Source organism: Macaca mulatta, chromosome 18 (assembly GCF_049350105.2).
Source record: "Macaca mulatta isolate MMU2019108-1 chromosome 18, T2T-MMU8v2.0, whole genome shotgun sequence".
Taxonomy (NCBI): domain Eukaryota; kingdom Metazoa; phylum Chordata; class Mammalia; order Primates; family Cercopithecidae; genus Macaca; species Macaca mulatta.
This window is the reverse complement of record NC_133423.1, coordinates 25,721,497-25,743,558: the sequence shown is the minus strand read 5'-3', so window position 1 is coordinate 25,743,558 and position 22,062 is coordinate 25,721,497. Positions and strand designations below refer to the sequence as shown.

At 37.3% G+C, this 22,062-nt stretch overlaps 1 protein-coding gene across 42 annotated transcripts in view; it reads right to left on the bottom strand.

Moving 5' to 3' along the window:
• Positions 1-22,062, bottom strand: part of TCF4 (transcription factor 4) — a 363,540-nt gene that overhangs the window by 22,324 nt on the left and 319,154 nt on the right. For all 42 annotated transcript variants that reach the window (XM_015122035.3, XM_077975074.1, XM_077975072.1 and 39 more), the window contains 5 exons: positions 19,522-19,654; positions 11,128-11,195; positions 9,630-9,708; positions 7,013-7,089; positions 4,205-4,408 (listed from right to left, as the gene is read on the bottom strand). In XM_015122035.3, coding sequence (XP_014977521.1) covers positions 4,205-4,408; positions 7,013-7,089; positions 9,630-9,708; positions 11,128-11,195; positions 19,522-19,654 — 561 coding nt within the window. The remainder of the gene's footprint in view (positions 1-4,204; positions 4,409-7,012; positions 7,090-9,629; positions 9,709-11,127; positions 11,196-19,521; positions 19,655-22,062) is intronic.

Below are 22,062 nucleotides of genomic sequence, written 5' to 3'. Positions count from 1 at the left end.
AGGGAAAGTTCTCTGTCTATACATTTGGGAAGAGAGCTGCTCTGGGAACCCAGCCATGGAATACCTGGAAACTTCTTTTGCCAACCAACACTTATCAAGGTTTGAAAATCACAAGCTCCTAGCATTTAAAATAAGTTCTGAAAAGGTGTTCTTATAGATAATCTCTGGAGAGTATGCTTAGTAGTAAAAAAGAGCATTGAATTTGGAGTTGATGTGCTTGAGTTTAACTCCAGCTGCACGACTTGAGACTAACTGCTCAAACTTCTAAGGCTCACTTTACCGACACCTGAAATGGCCACTATTATCACCCTGACTGGGCTGTTGCGAAGACTGCCTAAGACAACGCATGCAGAGCGCCTAGCAGAGGGGCTGCCAACTCACACTCAGAAAATGTTAGTTTCCTAGTTTCTTTTCTCCAGTTTCTATGGATGATCTATTTACGGGGGTCGGGGGGAGAGAGACAAAATATAATATGTGGGACTCGAGGAATTTACAACAGTTGGTAAGGCAGAGTCATATCTATAAAAGATGCACAGCTATGCGGAGCTGGGTAAGATAAATATCTAGAAATGGTATGATTCATACGGCTGTAAGAATAGAGAAAAAAATGGCTAGCATGGGTGGGGGAGCAAGGGAAGGCTTCCTGGAAGAAGAATGATATGAGTCAGTGCTTTGAAAATGGGTGGGTATTAGGTGTACAGAGATAAGCAGACAGGGCTGGACAAGACAGAGAGATACAAAAGTACCGAAGGAGAACATACGGGGTGAATTCTGGTAATATGCCCAGCCTGGTCTTGCTGGAAGACTTGTTGCAGATTGGAAGAGCTCAACATAAGGCTTTCGGTAAATGGTAATGGGCTTCAAACACTGAGCTAAGGAATTGGTCTTTATCTTGTAGATAATGGAAAGGCAGCGAAGGTTTTTGAGCAGGAAAGAAGCATAGCTCAATAATATTATCCAGAAAGCTTGCAAGTATACAAACATTCACTCTCGTGTTATGAGCCATGCCGCTGTGAAAAAAAAATCCCTTTCATTATACTAATACTTGGTAAATCACCGAAAACCTACTTCAGAACTCCAAGGAAAACATTTTATGAATCAAAAGCTAAGGACAATATGTTAGCAATTAAATGAGATAACATAACAGCCGAGGCAGAACCACAGTCTTCCCCACCACGATTTCAAGCTGCTGCAGAAAGAAATGCTTATATCACCTTCCAAGTTATCAAGCCATTTTGTTTTGATTTTTGGAAGGCGGGGAGAGAGGAAACGAGAAGCGTACAAAGGTTTCAAAGCTGTCTATTCTTTAATCAGAAGGAATTACTAAGGAGAGTTAGAAAGGTGATGTGCTCAAAACAAAACCGGGACTGGGATGAATATCAAGTTACTGCAACTCGCTTCTGCCCAGAACAACAAACGAAGGTGTGTAGTTGGGAATGAGACTCTCACCAGTGCTCTCTGCTGAAGTTTCCGGTGCATACCTCCCACGGCTACTTTATTTACTGCAGCTGGCCAAAGTTTTATAGCCTGTTTCATGTATTAAAATTCAAATGTGGAAAACATTACCAGTATCCTCCTTGAATTTTTTTGTTGTTGGGGGTAAGGGGGTGAGTTTTTTTTTTTTCCTTCCCCTTAAACTTCCTTTTTATTGTGGAATGTATCAAATGGTCAAAGGCTAACTTCAGACTGATTAAATTCAAAAACTATTTCCTTTGTTCTTACGTTTTTGTTTTAAAATGCATACCAGTTTGCACCGGAAAGATAGGCCAAACCAATCCTTTTCACACACATTAGTGTTTCAGGCTGAGGAGCTCAGATTCTGGGGACACACTGAATGGTTTTCAAGAAGAAAGGACAGAGACTGCAAAACCCCATTTGGTTCAAAGGGCAGCAGGGTGATGACATGCCATATCTTTGGAGTTACGCTATGATCTGGTTGGCTCTGTGGCTGTCCTTGATTGAATATTAAATGTCTTCAGAGGAGAAAACAGGAACTCTTCCTTATCAGCAAAACTGGTGGCTTTATTGCTTGTGTGTGTGTGTGTGTGTGTGTGTGTGTGTGTGTGTATGTGTGTGTATGTCAAGATCAAATTAAAGGGGTTTCTATGTAATACTGGCTAATTATTTCCTTTTTTTCTACCGTTCTATTCCACCATCTCACTTTCCCTTCTACTGAGGTCAGTCCAACTTCCTATCTCCAAAAATAATTCTATTCTTTTCCTCCCATCCCACCTCTGAATCTGACTCCAAAAGGAGGCAATTCAAAGGTCAAATAGTCCCAAAAAGCATTTATGTATAGTTTAATATTTAAAAGAACCACTTAACCTACATCTGGTATTTAAGAAAAACTTTACATATTTATGGAAAAGACTGTGTCTCTGAAGCAATGCCCTGGGTGCATGTTACATCCGTTTAACATATGCAAAATGAACACAGCTACAGAAATTAAACTATTTTTCTCTTGATTGAGAGCAGATATACAGAAATGGTTATGTGTCACAGATCTGGCTTTTAATAAAGCCAGATTTCTTAATTAAAAGCAGTATTGTTTAAACATTGTAGTTAAAAAAAAAAAGCTGTACAAATGAAAATCTCATATTATATGCATCCCAAGTGTATTTAACACATTACCTGAGGCCAAGCTAAATTAAAATCTAGACTTTTCTTCTGTAAACTCTAAGCAACTGCCATGAACATATAAACAATTTTTACTCAATGATGAATTTTTAGGGCAGAGGTCAAGGAAAAGAAACAAAGATTTCTCTTTGGCATTCAAAAATATCTTTCCACATTTTAGATGTGAGTTCATTGCTTCTATTTATAAACCAGTATTTTTGGTTTCAAATTGGTTGCAGATTTCAGTACTACACTGTTCAGAACGGTACTCTTAATTTTAGCCTTTTATTAAGAGAAACTGAAAGATGGACAGGAGAATACTACTGAGTAAGAACAAAAAAAAAAAAAAAAAAGACCCTCATGATAATTTGTATGTATTTTGCATTTCCTTTTGGGACCATGCTTAAACGAGAAATGCTACAGTGATAATGGAAAATATACCTTCATCCAAGCAACTTTTAGCGAGCCTGTAACGGACAAAACAGGATACTAAGGTGCTTAGAGACCAGGTAGAGCTTGTGAGGAGCAGAACTACAGAGAATCCCTGGTCAAGTTACATTCTCCACCACTCTGGTCACCTTATTAATTGTCATCACTTAATATTCTATTAAGAAGAGTCTCTGAATCTTCATAATCATCCCCAAAAAGAATTATCTCCAAAATCCCTTCAAAAGTAATGAGGAAAAAAAAATCACAATTGTAATATGGACAAATCTGCTTAAATATAATTCAAATAAAGACTTACTCTAAATAGGTAGTGATAAAGCTACTCTATTAAATTACACAGCCACACACAATGTATTTATACAAATATACCATATATTTCTATCTCCCAGACTCAGAATTGACAGATACTATTTTGGCTTCTTTAATTAAAAAAAAACACTAATATTTGAATTACTAGCAATGTCATATTATAATATGAACTCAAATTGTACATTTTGGCCAGGGTCATCAAAATGAATAATTTCAAACACCAACAATGACCCAGTAATTCACTCTAAAAGGGAAACATGTGTCTGCACAAAAACTTAAACATGAATATTTACAGAAGCATTATTCATCATAGCCAAGGAATTGGAACAACCCAAATGTGTAATGTGGTATGTCCATACAGTGAAATACTACTTGACAATAAAAATGAATGAAGCTCTAATACGTGGCAAACTATGGAAAAACTGCAACAGTCATACTAAGTAAAAGAAGCCAAGTCAAAAAAGACCACTGCATGTTGTATGACTCCATATATTCAAAATATCCAGAATAGGTAAATCTATAGACAAAGTAGAGGAGTGGTTGCCAAGGGCTGGAAGTGGAGGGATGGGGAATGACTGCTTAATGGGCACCAGGGGTTCTTTTCTTTTTGCAGGGGGCAAAAATATTCAAAACCTAGACTATGGTGATGGTTGCACAACCTTGTGAATACACTAAAACACTTGAAATGTACACCTGAAATGGGCTCATTGTATGTTAAGTGAATTATATCTCAATAAAGCTGATTTTTTAAAAAAAACAGCAACAATAGTATCGATACCTGACATTCTAACTCTGTATGATAACTATAGAGTCTATAAATTTCATCACTTACCATGAGTGAATGTCTGTTGGCTGAAAGAAGGCCGGTTCCATACCCTGAGCCCAGACCACCCATGGCTCCATTATGAGAAGGTCCAATGATTCCATGCATGTCCCCATGACCACCAGGCATAGCTGTGGATGGGCCCACTGCATGGTTCCGGAGAACATGAATAGCATCATCCAGTCTTTCTAAACGATCTTCAATTCGGCTTTGCTGTTGGTCAACAAATAATGTAAAATTTGATTTAGTTCAAAAGGGGTGCCTAAATTACATAAGTAAAACTTTAGTTGGCAAAAAACACACTGCGGGTTTTTCCTTAAAACAATGTTAATACAAATAGTGTTGTTTCCAGAAAACTGGTAGAACATGTTAATGTTAAAATTATAGAGTTATTTTTTCATGAACAAACTAAATTCAATAATTATTCCAGGGCATTATAACGTACATGTGCTATATACGGTACTGCCTTTTGAAAGACAATTTAGATTTATAAGAGAAAAATGTTCACTGAATTTAAGGAACTTTCTGGCAGGTATTAAGTTAAAGAGTTTTAAACAATTAGCACTGGAAAGATGACCTATTTATAGTTTCTTAATTAAATTATTTTCCTGAAGGTATATTTCTTTGGTCTTCCCTATGGTATAAGACACAGTGCTAAGTATCAAATCACAGACAGGGAAAAGCAAATGGATGATAATTCCTTGTTGAGTTTTTACAGGGTGTTTCTGGCTTTCTGTCTGTCATCAAAACCAGTGGGTGTGTGGTGGTATGTGTGTAAGGGCCTCAAAATGGTTACAGAAAAAAATTATATAAATTCCGTCAACTAAAGTAGTATAAGATTTTAAGACTGAAGAATCACAAACACTTGAATCAATTGTTCACTGGGGGCATCTAACTGAGTTCAAAGCCCCAACCACAGTATAGAATTCACGACTTTAAACCATTAAAAACCAACCAACCTTTCTTTGTTCATCCTTGCCATTACGATACTAGTTTTTCACGACTAGACAATACCTATAGTTTTTAGTGAAGAAAAAGTGTGTATTCATTTTAAAAATATGTATTCATTTTAAAAACTGTGATCAATAATGGTATCAAATACCACTGTCCAGTGTACACTATTTAAAATATGCCATCTCATTGATCCTTGTTTCACGTGTGTACGGGCAGGCAGGGAAGACATTATGATCCCTTCCATACAGACATGAAAATGAGGCTCAAAGACATGAAGTGATTTAATTACATAGTGTCACACTGCTAGGAAATGGTAAAGTCTGAGTTTGAATCTAGGTCTTTTTATTTTAAATCTAGTGACTCTTTGTACTAGATTATGCTACAATCGACTTTGATTTGAATGGGCTGTGCAAACACGTGTACCAGCTCTACTGCATGAGAAAAACCATTTCTAATTATTCTATACTGACAGGAAGAATGTGTGTCTAATATAGTAGTCTATGGTACAGAACATTTTGATTTGGTGGGTTTGGGGGTTAAACTACCTTCCCTAGACTGCTAGCTTTGCTACGTACTTGGCCTTGGAAAAGTTACTAAACCTCTTAGAGTGTATGCTTTTTAATTTATAAATATGGGAATGATAATACATACTTACTTCTGAGTGTAAATATATGCAGGAAAAGAAATCATACATGTGTCTATCACAGTTTCTGGCTCACAGCTTCCTGGTAGAGAGAGCAGTTTCTGCTTGTGAATCTCTTCTTCAGTGTTCAGAATTCAAACAGAATGGAAGCTGTGGTCCATAACTATACACCTCATCTTTACAGTTCTATAGTTGGATGAAGCCTGGTTTTGATGAATAGGACCCAGAGAATAACTGATTAAGGAAAACACTAAAACAACTAATTATTTGGATGTGGTCCACAGACTAATTGGACTGGGTAGTGCATATATGTTTCACTGTCCGGTTTCCTTTATTGGGTAAAATGCATAGCTGAATGATTCATACACTATAGCAAGGAAGAACACAACAAAGGAGGGAAATCCACCTTTGCTGTGCTTTTCAGATTTTCCTCAAGATTAAGCTGAAAGGGAAGTATATAAGACAACACTAAGGCAGACAGATAAATCTATGTCTTCTTCCATGTGTCATCTCAGGATATGAGGGAGAAAAGAAAATCTCAACCCCGAGGAACTAAAAGGCTCCTCTCCCTCACTGCTATTCCTTCCCACTAGATTCATGTACCGCCTAAATGCTGTACAACCAGCGTTGTTTCATGCATATTTCTGGCCCCCACCATCATGAGGAGAGAAAGACTGAAGTGTCAGACACTGAATCATCATGTGAGTATTTATAATAATTAATTTCATCCATGGAAATTTTCAGCAATTCCCTCCTGGAAGAGTAGGCATTTCTCTACCACGAAGGATACCAGTGGGTTTCTACGAGAAGGAAATCTCCTGTAAACTTGTTATTCTGGAAAGTAAAGCCGAGGTAGACGAAATCAAATGTTCCAGGTATAGGACATAGCTGGAGTTCCAGCACTCTGATAGCAGGAAAGTGATTTAATCATTGACAGGGATCTTTCTTAGAGATGGGGAGGAGACCATTGCCCTTCCAGGATTTTATCTGGTACTTAGATATTTAGAGCCCTGCGGCTTCCGTTACAGTAGTATCTGGGTTCCCATTTCCAAATAGGAACAAGCATAGCCTAATGACTCTGGCTCCAGCAAACTTGTGCGCTTAACACTGACTTAAAGTTACTAACAGGGAAAATCAGAATCTTGGAGAGTGAAGGAGACTGAACAAGAAAGAACATGACCTGGAAATGGGTGAAACAGAGATTGGCAAATGAGACATACCAAAGAGTGTAAGGGTCCTTCATAATTAGGAGACGATGAGGCCTGTCCTCCATTTCTAGACCAAACAGCTGTGCCTGCTGATATTAAAATGGGAATTTCAATCAGATCTAGACGCACGTAAAAAGATGCTTGCCAATATTTCAAACAGTCCTGTTGGAGACGGCAATGATGATTTTCATTTAAACAATAAGGTAAATGCATGTAAACTTCCCATATTAGAATTTTGGGACAAGAAAAACATTTTAAATGTAAAATATGTAGACTTTACATAGACTCACAATTCCCCCAGGCTGGCTGTCTCCTAAACGAGAATATTTAATTGATTCCGAATTTTGGTTAGAAGGGTTCCTGTGGAAGAAAAACTATCACTATGGAGTCAAGGTACTTTTAAGGGTACAAAAATGGGATTTTGTTAGACCTTCATGCAAGGCCAGTTTATGTTAAACCAAAATTCTTGCACCAATGGAAAACAGCTTTGCTACTTGTTTTTAAAACAATCTTTAGAAAAAGATAAATCTTGAAAAACTTTTTAAGAGAATAAGATTAGTTATCAGTGATCCACTAAGCCGGAAATTTAAAGTCAATATACAGCAACAACTATAAGTTTCTTCTGAAGAAAGTAATTTTTTTTATGATTCACTAAACTTGAAGGCTAAAAAAAGACTGCTGTTAGAATACATATTACATGTCTAACCTACAAAATAAAAAACACTTTAAATTTAAAATAATACACATTCACTGTAGAAAACTTGGAAAATACATAATTCAAAAAAGGAAAAAATAATAGCTATGATCTCACTGAAATCTCATGCCCCGACACTGTTAGCACTTTTAAAATCCACTCTTCCTGTCTTTTCTGGGTGTGCATGTATATTTTTATGCTAAATAAAAATAGAATATTTTGTTCAATTACTTTTCTTGACAGAATTTGGACAGAGCCGTCGGTGTGAAAATAGCAATCTGTCCCCATATTTGCATCTTCATAAAAGTTCTTTCTTCCTAACATGTGGTCTTCCATGATGCATTACCAAGACTCAAAAAGTGGCATCTCTAGCCTTGTTTCTGTGCCTTTCACTGAGAGCATGCTACTCAGGTCAAGGGAATTTGTGATGTTTTCTGGACTGACTGTGCATCCCAATTTTTCTTTCCCACCATTAATCTAGAAATGGACGGCAGAACTGTGAGCACCAGATTTTTGTCCAAGCTCTGCTATTACTACCGGTATAAACGCAACAACTCAACTCCCTTTCTGGGACTCAGTATTCTCATCTGTAAAATCAGGGTATCAGACTACATTAGTTGTTCTCAAACATTATGATACCACAGAACATTTTCTTTTCCTAAATTAGAAAATGAAAAAAATGAAAGCTACTTTGTTTGAAATGTGGAAACTGGAGTTCCACCTGCTCAGATTTCTCTATTTCTTGTTGTCTCGAAAGGGGGATACTGACACTTGAAATCATTTTTCAGAGTGTAAGAATCTGGTACAGAACCCGAGGAGGACAACAATACTGAACTCTACTTCCTATTTCCACCTAGGGGAACGTTTCATTACCCTCTTAAAATCACCTCAATTGCATCTCAGTTTCAACGCGGTCTCTCTGGACATATAGACTTCAGAATCCAACTGCTCTCTCTATTCTGTGATCTTCCCATACCACAGAGGCTTGGAAGAGGCTGACATTAAATCCCAGCTAAGCCATGGCCATCATTTCTGAAAGTTTTGTGGCAATGAAACCTCCTGTCCTCAACCAAGGAGCCGAGTTTACACTGGGCCATGAGAGCTGCATGCAGGAAATATATAGGCAAGTGACTCCACTGTAAATTACAGTAAGCCAAGGTTTCCATCAGGTACAGATGTGATTTAGATTTTGTTGTTGTTGTTTTGTTTTGTTTTTTTAATAAACCACCTGTCCCCTTACCAAAGAGCAGAGACATGAACCAGGGAAGGCTTTCTGGAAGCGTTTATGCTGGAAAGACAATGAGTCTCTTAAACAGAACCCTGATAAGTGAAATCATTTACTGACATAATTCTACAAATTACAGTTATTCAATCTGAAGCCACAGGTCATATGCATTGTATACTTTGAAGTCAAACATCCCTTCTACTCCACACAATTACTTCACAATTTATTTACAAAATTATAGTTTCCTCCACACATCCCAATGGCATGAACTTTAAAGAGGGAATTTGGAAAGCCTAAAATTTCTGCAGGAAATGATCCATTTAAATAGTCTATATTTGATGACTCTATAGTCTATATTCATATTCATGACTATATTAACTGAGTTTTTTTCATCTGAGAAGTTTTATTGGAATACATTATTCTGCTGTTGAGTGTCTTCTGCGGAGCTAAGAAAAGTGTAAGAAATACATTTTCCATATGTCTGCATATTTTAAAAAGATAATCTAATTTTTAAGAAAAGGTTTGGATGTAAACGACGAAACTGTTATCTGGCAATTTGTCTCTCCCACCCTTTGTATTTGTCTGTTATAGGAATGTCAAGCTTTGGGATTTGCGGGGAAGTGAGTTTCTACCTACAAAATCAGGAAGTATAAGGGGGGAATCATTCTTATAAACTGTTGTATGATGAAATGGGATTTGAAATACACTACCTGAGAGAGACGGAGGAGAGCCAACAGGAGTTGAAGGGTTTGATGAAAAGCTGTTGTTAGTGTGATCTGGAGAATAGATCTTAAAACATAGGGAGAAAAAAAAAAAACACCCTCATTCATTAAAATAATTCACATTTTTCTAAACTACAAAGTTGTCAATGCAATTCATTTAAAACTTACCAGTTACAAAATACATGTAACAATCAACTACATTACCAATATTGTCAAATGAAGAACTTAACAATTATTTTAATTTTTCAAAACAAGAATTACTGATGTGGTATGGGTTGGTGGGAAAAGAGCCAGGCTGGGGTCAGCAGACTTCAATTCAGCTCTTCGTTCCCACTGGCTGTGTGGCTATGGGCAAGCCAGGCAGATACTCTGAACTTTCCTTTCCTCATTTACAAAATGAGGATCATTCCTAAGATATTTTGCCACTTGTTTGTCAGATTTAGGCATTTGATTCCATAGCATCAGAAGGCCCAGATGAAACAAAAACCTTTACTTAGGGCACAATGCTAATATAGTGTGAACTTTTTTAATGCTCCCAATGGTAAAAGCCAACTGAAGAGACAAAATCTTAGAGAAACAAATCTCCACTTACATTTATTTATTTATGAGATGGAGTCTTGCTCTGTCACCCAGGTTGGAGGGCAGTGGCATGATCTCAGCTCACTGCAACCTCTACCTCTCGGGTTCAAGCAATTCTCCTGCCTCAGCCTCCACAGTAGCTGGGATTACAGGCATGCGCTACCCATGCCCAGCTAATTTTTGTGTTTTTAGTAGTGACGGGGTTTCATCGTGCTGGCCAGGCTAGTCCTGAACTCCTGACCTCAAGTGATCCTCCCACCTTGGCCTCCCAAAGTGCTGGGATTACAGGTGTGAGCTACCATGCCCGGCCCTACACTTATATTTCTAAATGACCATGTTTAGCTTTTGACTAAAATACCAGATATACTCTCTGAGACAATGAAGGTATGCCATTTTCTCATCAGGGAACATGCAAGAAATGTTCAATTTTAGCTTTCTGGCAGTAGCTGGGTAAAGCAGAGAATCTGAGTCTCCCAGGTGCCAATTATGTGACAATTCTTCATGGACTTCAGTCATTTTTTTTTTTTTTCAAATGCCTCTTTCAAAGTGTTTTAGAACTATTCCTTGCTAAGACAGTCTTAGTTGGTCAATGTGCGCCATTACTACGTTAGAGTAAAATATGACATCAGTATAAAAAACCGATAAACCAAAGGCCAGGAGAATATTCCCAAATCCATAATTGAGTCAGGCTTAGTACCACTGCGAGGATGAGAGAAAGAGACTATCTAGATACTGGAAGCTTCAGAGCCTTCTCAAATTTTCCAGTGACTGTTATGCACGAAAGCTAGCATTTTCTAAAAATCAAAGCTATTTGCCATTCACTTTCTAAAATTCCAAATGTCCACTTCTGATTAAAGTTCACCCTTTACAATGGTACATATGGAGTCCAAAGTCAATATTTCCTCACCGAAGCAAGTGCTTTCCCCAGAGCATCTCCAGTCTGGGAGCTGCCGGCTGCCCCGCTTCCTCTATTTGCTGCAAAAACAAAAGGCAGAATATGAAAACCAGGCAGTGAGACGTCTAACAATTTTCTATTCCTGGTCCATTTACTCACAATTTAATTGCATTTTTAATGCTAATTACAACACATTAATCTTTAATTAGCATTAATTTGTTTGCTGAGGTAGATGTCAAATATATTCATGTTACTTTTTTTACAGATAAAATATAAACCGGACACCTTGGTTTAAAGATAAAGTGGTTTCCTTGTTATGACTTTCCCCTTGCTATTGATGAGCTGGTGAATGTAGCAAGCTATGTGATGGTCATTGCTGACAAGTATGTAGTACTTTCAGGTCTCTGGAGTCCTCAGAGTCTGGTTTTTCTTTATATTATTTTATAGTAAACGGAATTATCTTCACAAATAACTTCCACCTGTTTTCAAATAAATAGAAATTTGATACATAGCAAAACGGGGTATTCGTCTCATAGTTCCACAGTACACCAAACAAACAAACAAAAATTTCCACAACAGATCTGACTAACAAGGAGAGAAAATATGTTTAATGTTTTAAATAACATATATTCTCCACATATTTAAAAGTCTGTGTAAACACTAAAAAAAGTGAACTGGTATGCTACTAAAAGTCAATATGGTCTCAAATTCCAGAGATAAAGTAAGTCTACATATTCATGAAGCTTATCTCTACTGCCTTAAACACTGGTATTTTTATCTACAGAAGAGAAGAACAAAGAGTATTGTGAATAATAAAAGACATATATTCCAGTATATAATTCAAAGCCAGCTTTCTTTAACATGTATCGTTTGAAGGTATCTTGCCTTTAGAACTAAGTGATAAAATGGGATTTCCAGGATTCCTGTGAAGTCTTCAGTATTAACAGAATGCCTAGAACTTGGGGTATGTTGTATTTATTAAAGCCTCAACATTAGCAAATAGACATAGTATCTAAATAAAACCTATTAACGTTCTGGAGGAAAGTTTTTTTCACTATTTTGTGAAATAAGAAAAGAAAAGCTTAAATCACCCAATGAATCCAAGCAAAATTTCATTAAACAGGTATATAATTTAAAAGACTTGCCAGCTCCATTCTTGAACTAAGAGAGCCTTCTCAAATGTGTTGTCATCACCTTCCACACTTTTAAAATGCAGTAGTGGGGTCAGATCTTCAGTGGTCCAATTCTATGGCTTTTCCAGGTCATAATTTAATTCTCCTGACCTCTGCTTAGCATAGCTAATTTATGCTTGTTATTTTCATATATTTATATTTTGGCTGTCTCAGTTAGATAGTTTTTTTTTTTTTTTTTTTTTTTTTTTTTGAGACGGAGTCTTGTTCTGTTGCCCAGGCTGGAGTGCAGTGGCACAATCTCGGCTCACTGCAACCTCCACCTTCCGAGTTCAAGCGATTCTCCTGCCTCAGCCTCCTGAGTAGCTGCGATTACAGGCGCATGCCACCACGCTGGCTAATTTTTGTATTTTTAGTAGACACAGGGTTTCACCATGTTGGTCAAGCTGGTCTTGAACTCCTGACCTCGTGATCCGCCCGCCTTGGCCTCCCAAAGTGCTGGATTACAGGAGTGAGCCAAAGCACCCACCCGATAATGTTTTGATATATGCTTTATTTGGTTTACAAAACCCATACCCATATTTATTTGTTAATTGCTAAAATGCTGAAAGAAAACTGGCACATGATAAAAAGAACACAATTACCTTGTGATAAAACAAACTTCTTTTCCATATCACAAAGTTATGATATTAAAATACATGAGTCATTAGCACTCATGATAGGTATTGTATAAGCAAGTTCTTAGAAATGAGGGTCTGACATCATACAATTGGACCGGTGAGAGCAACTCAGATATCAATAGTATTAAACATATTTAATATAAGATAAAATACAACAAATTATATCTAGTGTGAAAATGAGAAGAATTTCTGTATTAAGGAGTCCTTTAAAAACTAAAAACAGGGATTGCAGGCATGCACCACTATGCCTGGCTAAGGCAGGAGAATCGCTTGAACCCAGGAGATTGAGATAGTGCCATTGCACTCCAGCCTGGGCAACAGGAGCAAAACTCTGCCTCAAACAACAAGAACAAACAAACCTAAAAACCATTATAAACAGAAAATAATAATTATGTGAAATATAGGTGACACTAACCTTTTTTCAGTATGCATTACCATCGTATTTGGGGGTACTTATCTTTTTTTTTTTTTTTCCCCTAGGAGCAATATTTCTTATCATTATTATATACCTAAAAATTAGATCTACCAGCCAAAATAATTTGTGATATTTGCTTCATTTGAATACAGATTTTCACAAAAAGTTTGGCGCTACATTGGAAAAATGACATTATCTAACAAAGAACCTAAGCCAAAAAAGAACAAGATATTGCTTCATTACAAATAATATCTGCTACTGTAGTGGCTTTCAAAAGATTAATTCTTCCTTTAAACAACTTTAAAATGAAGATTATAAATAATATACATATATTTATGAAACTAAACAAAGTATTGAACACCAATAAAAATATTTTAGGAGCATTTAAAAACTAAATATGTATGCCCCAAAAATCACACGTTAGAAGAGGCAAGATATTATGATCATTCTGATTTCTTTAGAACTATGCCTTTCTAACTAAACTTTCTATCAGTGCCTGTTTTATGCAGGGAGATATTATGACTCAGGAAATAGAATTAAAAATAGAATCAACTGCTTACCTCATCATGTCATGAAAATATTTCAGAAAACTACAAAGGCTACTCATGGAAATCACTGATAACAACAGACTATTTTTTAACATGAAGCCATTTTACCTTGCAACAGCTGGAGTGCCAAACCCAAGGGCTTAAATTTCAAAGCAGTTTACTGGGGCCCGTTTGCCCTTACACTTGGAATGCCTTTTGCTCTGGTCCAGGAAACACTGGAGAAGCTACATTTTCTAGATTCCCTGAACATGTTAAGCTACTTGGGTCTTTCTCTTACAGATTTCTCTTTTTATTTGTGTGACTGATATAACAAAGGGTATAACTGGAAGGTAAATATATTTTAATTCTCAAGTGGCAGAATTTTTTTTTTTTTTTTTTTTTGCATTGAGAAGTGGGCCATGTTTAGCAAGATATATCAAACCCGCATTTTCAGCTTTAATGTAAGAGGACTTGACTACTCTTTGAGGCCCAAGATTTTTATCAATTCATATTAGAGATGATCAAAATGTCCATGTAACAGAAATAAGGATGAAAACCAATGCATTTGCTTGGTAAAGACTTTATTGATTTCTACTTTTGGCTCTAATCAATTTATCTTGCCCAAGAGAAATATAATCAGTCCCTAAGTAAAGCTGTAACATACAAATGTGAATGGAAGATGAGCAGTTATTAAGAGGAACTGTAAATTTTGTAGGAGGCTTCGACACTGCCTGCCACCCAAGTATTGTTCAGATGGCTTGAACACAGGTGGTGTTGCTGGCTAGAAGATGAAGCAGAAATAAGGGTTTTGTATCTTGGGCTACATGCTAGACCACCCTCTGTCTCAGTCTCAGCTTTGGGGAAATGTTCATTCCCATTAGAACACACCCTCAACAAAACAGTGGGATGAGCGGTGCCTTGGGATCAACTACTACAAATCAGAATTTGGAAAATGTGTTGCCCCTTTAACGCACACCCATCATCTAAGGCTGGGAACATCATGAAGGCATCAAAGGAATAAGAAGCACAATTCACACTGTGTTTGCTTGAGAGATGACTGCTTTCAAAGTAGGGTTTTCTAAACAGTGTCCGAGTGACCCTCATGTTATGAAACCATTAGAAACAGCATAACAATACCATGTGCTTATCCATAAAGATGACAAAAAGAGGGAGCATTTCCAGCACTCCTACTACAACCATTTCAAAATAAAAACTCAAGTATATAGACTACAATGCACTAATTTTTAACAAGAGGGATTCCTAGGAATTCAGGGGGAAGTTGGGCTTCCTAATTGTGCACAGGAAATAGAGGAGATTTAAATCAAACTAGTTTAATGTTCTCTGTTGGTGGTCTTGGTAACTAAGACGCCTTGACATTGCTGGATAAAATTCATATTACTTTTATGCTCTGTGCTTGTTCATCACCCGACTATTTCAAGGCTCAATATTCTTGTAAAATATAAAGTGAACATTATGCGACTACTCTAATAATAAAATTACTGTGAAAACAAGTCCTCAAGGGGAAAAGGACATAATGTTTCTACTAGACAAGCCACATACTAACATGTCATTCAAACATGTCATTAGAGATGAAAGTTCTAAGCCAGATTAATTCATGAACCAAATAGATATTCCAGGGTAATCTTTAGCATATGGTGTATTAAATCAATCTTGGTAGTCTCTTCCTTCAACACTGGTTTGAGGTTTAAAAACATGGAAAAGACCATGTATTAGAAAGCAGTCCAGTTAAAGACTAATAAAACAATAATAGTTATTATAACCATTATGTTAGTTATATGACCAATTCTCTCTGAGGGCAAGAGAGTGTGTGTAGCCTCAAACCACAAAGGGTCACACCCTGTGAATGTATACAGATGGTATGTCCCAATGGGGAGATAAAGCATTCTTATCCTTGAGCAGTCTCAGTGGTCTGTGCTATGGTAGGAGGTCCTCTTACTTCTTTCCATCAGGAAGGGCTACTGGATACTATTGCAAATAGGAAGGAAATATGTGGCTAACCAAATATTTATGGTTACTATCCTGTAGACATTCCTATTCGCTATAGCTGGTATCTAATAACGTACTACACTTCCTCCTCCGTATGTATGCTCAGATGCAGAGGCACTGAACTGCACTGCTTCTGAGAATGCCCAGTGGCATAACATTGAAAGAGTCTGAAGAACTGTGTAGAAGGTACTGATGCTGGTAACTCCCAAAGACCCCTGACAGCTTCTCTCCTTAACTGGGTGTGTCGCCAGCTGAACTACTGTGAATCCATGCTTGTGTCCCATACATTATATTCCTCTAACTGTAGGGCTAATTAGATGACCCTTTCAATTCAGAAAGGTCTAATATGATCTCCAGAGTGTGCCAGTGAGGCTTGAGAAAAGTAGCGGACTATATGTGATGAATAAAATACCTTGTTCTACAATTCTCTTGAAAATCCATGGATGAATGTGTCATAAAAAAACCAAAACAAACAAACAAACAAACAAAAAAAACCACACACCTCATTAATGTAATCCAAGTAAGCTTTATCATTCTTAAGGATTTCTCAAAAAAATGATATTGGGTATTACAGCGCAAAAGAAAACAAAGCAAGAAACACCCAGTCACTCCCCCAAGCCAAACAAATAGTAAACCTCAGTGGACATCTTCCATCTTTGAGATGCAGAGGACAGAAGAAGAAGAAAGGGAATGTGGTTACAGAGAGGTTCCTTTCTGAGAGTTCTAGAGCTTGTATCTCACCCCACTGCGTTGTTCTAGTGTCAGTTCAGGACAACTGCTGACCACCAGAAAGACATATTATAACATGACACTGAAATGAAGGGCAGCAGCCCTCTTCTAAACTGAAAAAGCAGCTTCCTAAGACATCAACACCCTGTATGAAAAGACTGCACTGTCTTGCAACTTTTTACCAAGAAAACGTGAAAAATGTGATGTCCATGTGTTAGTGCTTGAACCCCATTCTTAAGGCATTAGTATTGCTTACAGTCATTTTCTACAGAATCGTGTGTAATCTCAAACATGTGTCAGGCTATGTGTTCCCTATTTGCCAATTATTTAATTAGCTCTGTTTGTTCTTTGAGATACAGGCAACGTAATATTTCTTTACTTCCTGTGTTTCAGAATGAGTGAGTATATGCCAAATATTTTCAAAAGTCTGCAGATGTATCCTATTAATCCATACTGTTTGTTAGGGAAGTATCACTAACATCAGAAGAGAAAGCTTCTCTTCTTGTTATACAGACACACTGCCATCACTGACTTTTACCATACTCGAAAAATCAAATCAAAGCCTAAGAGAACTTAAATGTGAAAAAACATGGGCCACTCAGACATCACGCAATACTAAGGCTTATTATGCTTAAATTTTCCTCTGCATTTTCACGTACGCAATTGGTGAAAATATTATTTTAAAGAAAAGCATTCTCGAATGTTCTCCCTTAAAGTAACCTTAAAGTAATATCTGTATTTATGCATAATAATAAAGGTTTGTGCCTACAAAATGCTGAATTACCATGTCTACCTATTTCCTGAAAGATTATGCATCTTTTTATCATTCTGCTGGTGGATTTTGACAAGTGCATCCATTATATGAAATAAATTTCTAGAAAGCCCTTTCCTGAGTTCTAAAAATCTCATACTTTTGTTTTTAAATTATAGCGCTTTTATTATTATCAAGACCCTTAAATAAGGCCCTATGGTTTTTAACAAGTTAAGTCTATTCTCAGCATACAGAAGTCACCTATTGCTCCACTCTGGCTAGACCAACAAGTGGATTCTCCTGTTCATCCACAAACTAATGACAATGACCAGCTAAAACCAAGCAAAACTCATTCCCACTGAGAGTTGTGGCTAAGCTGTCTACAGCTCATGGAGATAACCACCCCATTTCCTGATATGTCCTTTCCAAGTCATAGTGCCTCTCTCTCAAGAGGACTGTTTTGCAAATCAATCAGAAAAACTTTTTTTCAAACAGCGCCTAAATATGTTTTCCTCAACTCAAGGTTCTGCTCCACCTTCATACCTTCCTAAAAAAGAAAATTACTCAAACCACAAGTAGACAGGAAATCTGTCATGTAAAAGGATGAATGACCGGTCATCCTTCTTCATAACCAGACCTCATGACTGCAGAAAGGGGCTTTCCATTTGTCAAACCACACTGAAGTGAAATATGCTTTTCTCACTCTTTCAGTTCTGCACTGCTTTCTTTCTTCTTGTTTTTCAAATCTGCCAAAACTGCATTGATAGCTAACAAACTTCCCCATGTGACCTCTGTCTGTAGCTCTCCAAGGTCAAACTGATGCAACATATTTGTAGAAGCTTGGTTAGGAAAAGTTAAAAAAATGGAAACTCTCTCCTCAATTTGCTTCTTAGACATGATAGTGGAGTGGAGAGGCTTCGAGATGGCTCATCTCAAGTGTGAAATATATTATTGAATAAGCAGAGAGGGCATTATTGAGGCAGAAATTATATTTCCAACGTTTCAAAACACATCTCTCCTCCTTCATGAAAAATGTTCCTACATAAGTGATTCACGCTACTTCCCCAAATTCTACACACTCTCTAAAGAAAACAAGTACAAAGAGCTAAGAGGACTCAACAGCACCATTATTCTGTTGCGCAATCTTCTCTCACAGACATACACTGAGTATTCTCCCCACTGACGCTCTAAGAGTGACATTCAGGCCAAGAAAGGAATTAGTTTGAGCTAGAACCACAGAAAGTGATCACCTGAGAAGTCTGAGGTTTTAATAAGACCCTGGTGCACTAAGCTTGCTGCTCATCTGAACAACAAGGTGTCAAAGCTGGTTCAGAAGCAGGTAGCTATCTCCCCACCAACTCCACCTCTACCCTCCAGGGGCAGCTGGACATCCAGTTCAGTTCATTCCTCAAAGTGGGAATGCTGATCGGGGAACCACCTGTCCTACGGAAAAGACCACAGTGAACATCATGATAAATGAGAGTATGATGGCTCAGTTCATGGGGGCAGCATTCTTCTTGAATCTTAACTTATTGGTAAATGTCCTTGGTAAAAATAAATAAATTAATTAATTAAAAGCAGCAACAAATAATTTCTGGCCAACTGATGCCCAGGCATCTCCTCTCTCATAAGTGAACAAATACTTCTTCCCCTCTGAGGGACTCCACAGTGTCACATTCTCCAGAAGATTAACCTCATGGAGTTATTATCAGTCACCTGAGAATTTCACATTAACCAGTCCTCGGAAGACAGTGGCACACCATGGATAAAAGCCTAGCACAATGACTGGATTTTGGGGAAGTGGTTGATAACTACCATTAAGAGTTACTCTGCTTTGTAGCTCCTAGTCTCACTAGGCTCGTCTTATGACTTTGTTCACTCTTTTTGAATGTGAAGAACAAGATAGTTTTGGTCTGTTTGAACCCTTGTTCAATCTAATGACTCGCGATGGAGAACGTAGTTAAATTTCAGTGTCTTGTGACCAAAAATACGGTTATGCTCAAGCCAGTGATTTTACTTCTGATTGGTTCATTTGTGTGTTCATTCTGTTATGTGACTAATATTTATTGCCTAATTGTTATTCAGTTATGAAAGGGAAAAAGAGGTCCTTAATGATTAAACCCCGACACCGATTGTCGGTATCAGAATTGGCATTTCTGTGACTCACCCATTATACTGTCTGTCCCGTTGGCAGGAGGCGTACAGGAAGAGGTGCTGTAATGGTTTGTGCCACTACGATGGAAAGTGGACATCGGAGGAAGACTGGAATTGATGTCTGCTGAGGAGTGTGATGGATAGCTCTATAGCAAGAAGCAGAAAAAGGTGGCCATATTTAATCATAAGGTATTCAGTGAGTTATTTTCAAATACTTTTCTCACAACTCTCTATTTTACAATGGAGACAGCTATTAGAATTTCAAAATAGCCAAGAATATATCTTGCTTAGATCTGACAGCTTTCATTTTTCAAATAATAAGTTATACAGAAACACAGTTAGCTTGGGTTTGCATCAACTGTGGAGGAATATAATGGCAATGAGGGGCATTGAGAAATGATCACAATCTTGAAATCTGCAGATTACTGTTTAAAATCATCTCCAGGGTTTCAGCGGCATAAAAGACCACTCTACTATTAATTTTTTGTGTGTGGCCTGCTGATCAAGTGGAAAAGATTCCACTATATAATGAACAAAACAACATTATGATCCACAGGGCTTATATTACATTTCATCCTGACTTTCTTGAAACTAAATGGCAAAGACTAACCAGTTTCCAATCTTCTTCTTCCCAAATTAAATTATTATTTTTGAACCCCAGCAACAATAAAATTTAGTAAATAAAAAATTTAAAAAGCACTAATGGTTAAATATCTCTCTTACTCATCAATATGTAACCATTGACTATACTGAATTAAATTAGGACCACATGACTTATTTTGGTTTGAGTCCTTTCTTTACATGCCCCACCTACAAGCAATCCTCATATAGCTGGCAATGAAAGAACAACATCTTTACAGAATCATTTGGTTTAAGACTCTGCTTTGAGTTTAATTATTACCTTAGTTTTCCAAATAAGCTGCCTTTCTTGGGTATGCCACAGTGCCTGTAAGGTGGCAAATTAGTTGCAATCTACCCATCTGCTTGGGAATGAACAGATCACTAAAATGGACATAGTAATTTACAAAAACGTGCTGAGCTATTTTGATAAAAAGCAGCTTCAAAAGTTATTCTCATAGGCATCTGAATGTGTTATGTAAAGTATTAAAGCTAAAATACACTTTTTCCTCATATGCAATATATTAATAGACAATGAGGCTTTATTGTATCATTATTGGAAACGCTCTTAAAATTGTTTATTTCAAAATTAGAGATTGAATATGATGCTGATAGTCACGGGTATTTAAAACCCAAGCATTTGCTCAGGAGGAATGAAATGATAGTCTCTTGAGTGTTGCCCTATTTACTCTGTGAGATCCATCTTGAATTCTACCTCTTTCTTGAAGAGTCCCTAACTACCTCCAACTCTTCCACCATATCTTCTCTCTGGGTCCCTAATGCACTTACATTCTGCACTATGCTCTTTAACACTTAATTATATTTTGCCTTTCATTTCTTGCTCTTTCTAATGTATTTTCACCTATATTGTAAACTATTTAAAGGAATAGAGCTTATAGTTCTGCATCCCACAACCTGTGGCTAACTACTGAACACATAATTATACCATATGCTCAATGAACAATTGGTTAACAGTTAGAATTTACTAAACAGTGGATTGAAGTATAACTTATTTGAGAGCCAACTAGTCTAAGGAAATGAATCTATGTATTAGAGGTAGGATTTTCAATGATACATGAATGTTTTTGAAAATATTACCTCTGGAAAACCAAAACAGCCCAACTTAAAGGACGTCAGTAAAAAAGTTAAGATGATGCCTTTACATCTTTCCAAGTTCCTGAGAATGCCTTCCAAATTTTTAAATTCCATGGACCTCTTTCTTTCCTTGACCCCAAAATTCCTTAGGCTACCTGTTAAACTCACTTCTACTTGCCACTTAATGAATGCCCCAGGTAGTCCATGGAATTTTCTCCAATGAAAAATAATAGTGGGCTCATTCCATAGTACAGCTAATCTGAAAGCTTAGCAGGGATAGAGCTATTTCTGCTATAGAGGTAAACACTCTAAGAAAATGGAGGAAAACAAACAGAATGTGGAAAAAAGAACAAAAAAACAGATGACGGGCCGGGCGCGGTGGCTCACGCCTGTAATCTCAGCAATTTGGGAGGCCAAGGCAGGTGGATCATGAGGTCAGGAGATCAAGACCACGGTGAAACCCTGTCTCTACCAAAAATACAAAAAATTAGCTGGGCTCGGTGGCGGGTGCCTGTAGTCCTAACTACTTGGGAGGCTGAGGCAGGAGAATGGCATGAACCTGGAAGGCGGAGTTTGCAGTGAGCCGAGATTGCGCCACTGCACTCCAGCCTGGGCGACAGAGCAAGACTCCATCTCAAACAACAACAACAACAACAACAACAACAAAGAGATGACTAAGTTTAACTTCACTTCTACACAGTCCTATTCCATGTGGAATTTCTGAAGAACAAACTACAAATCAGTCTGAAATGTACAAAAATCAAAAAAAGAGGAAAAGAATAATAAATATTTAACTAACTATAATAATCAGAAGATGAAACAAAACAAAACAGATAGTCAC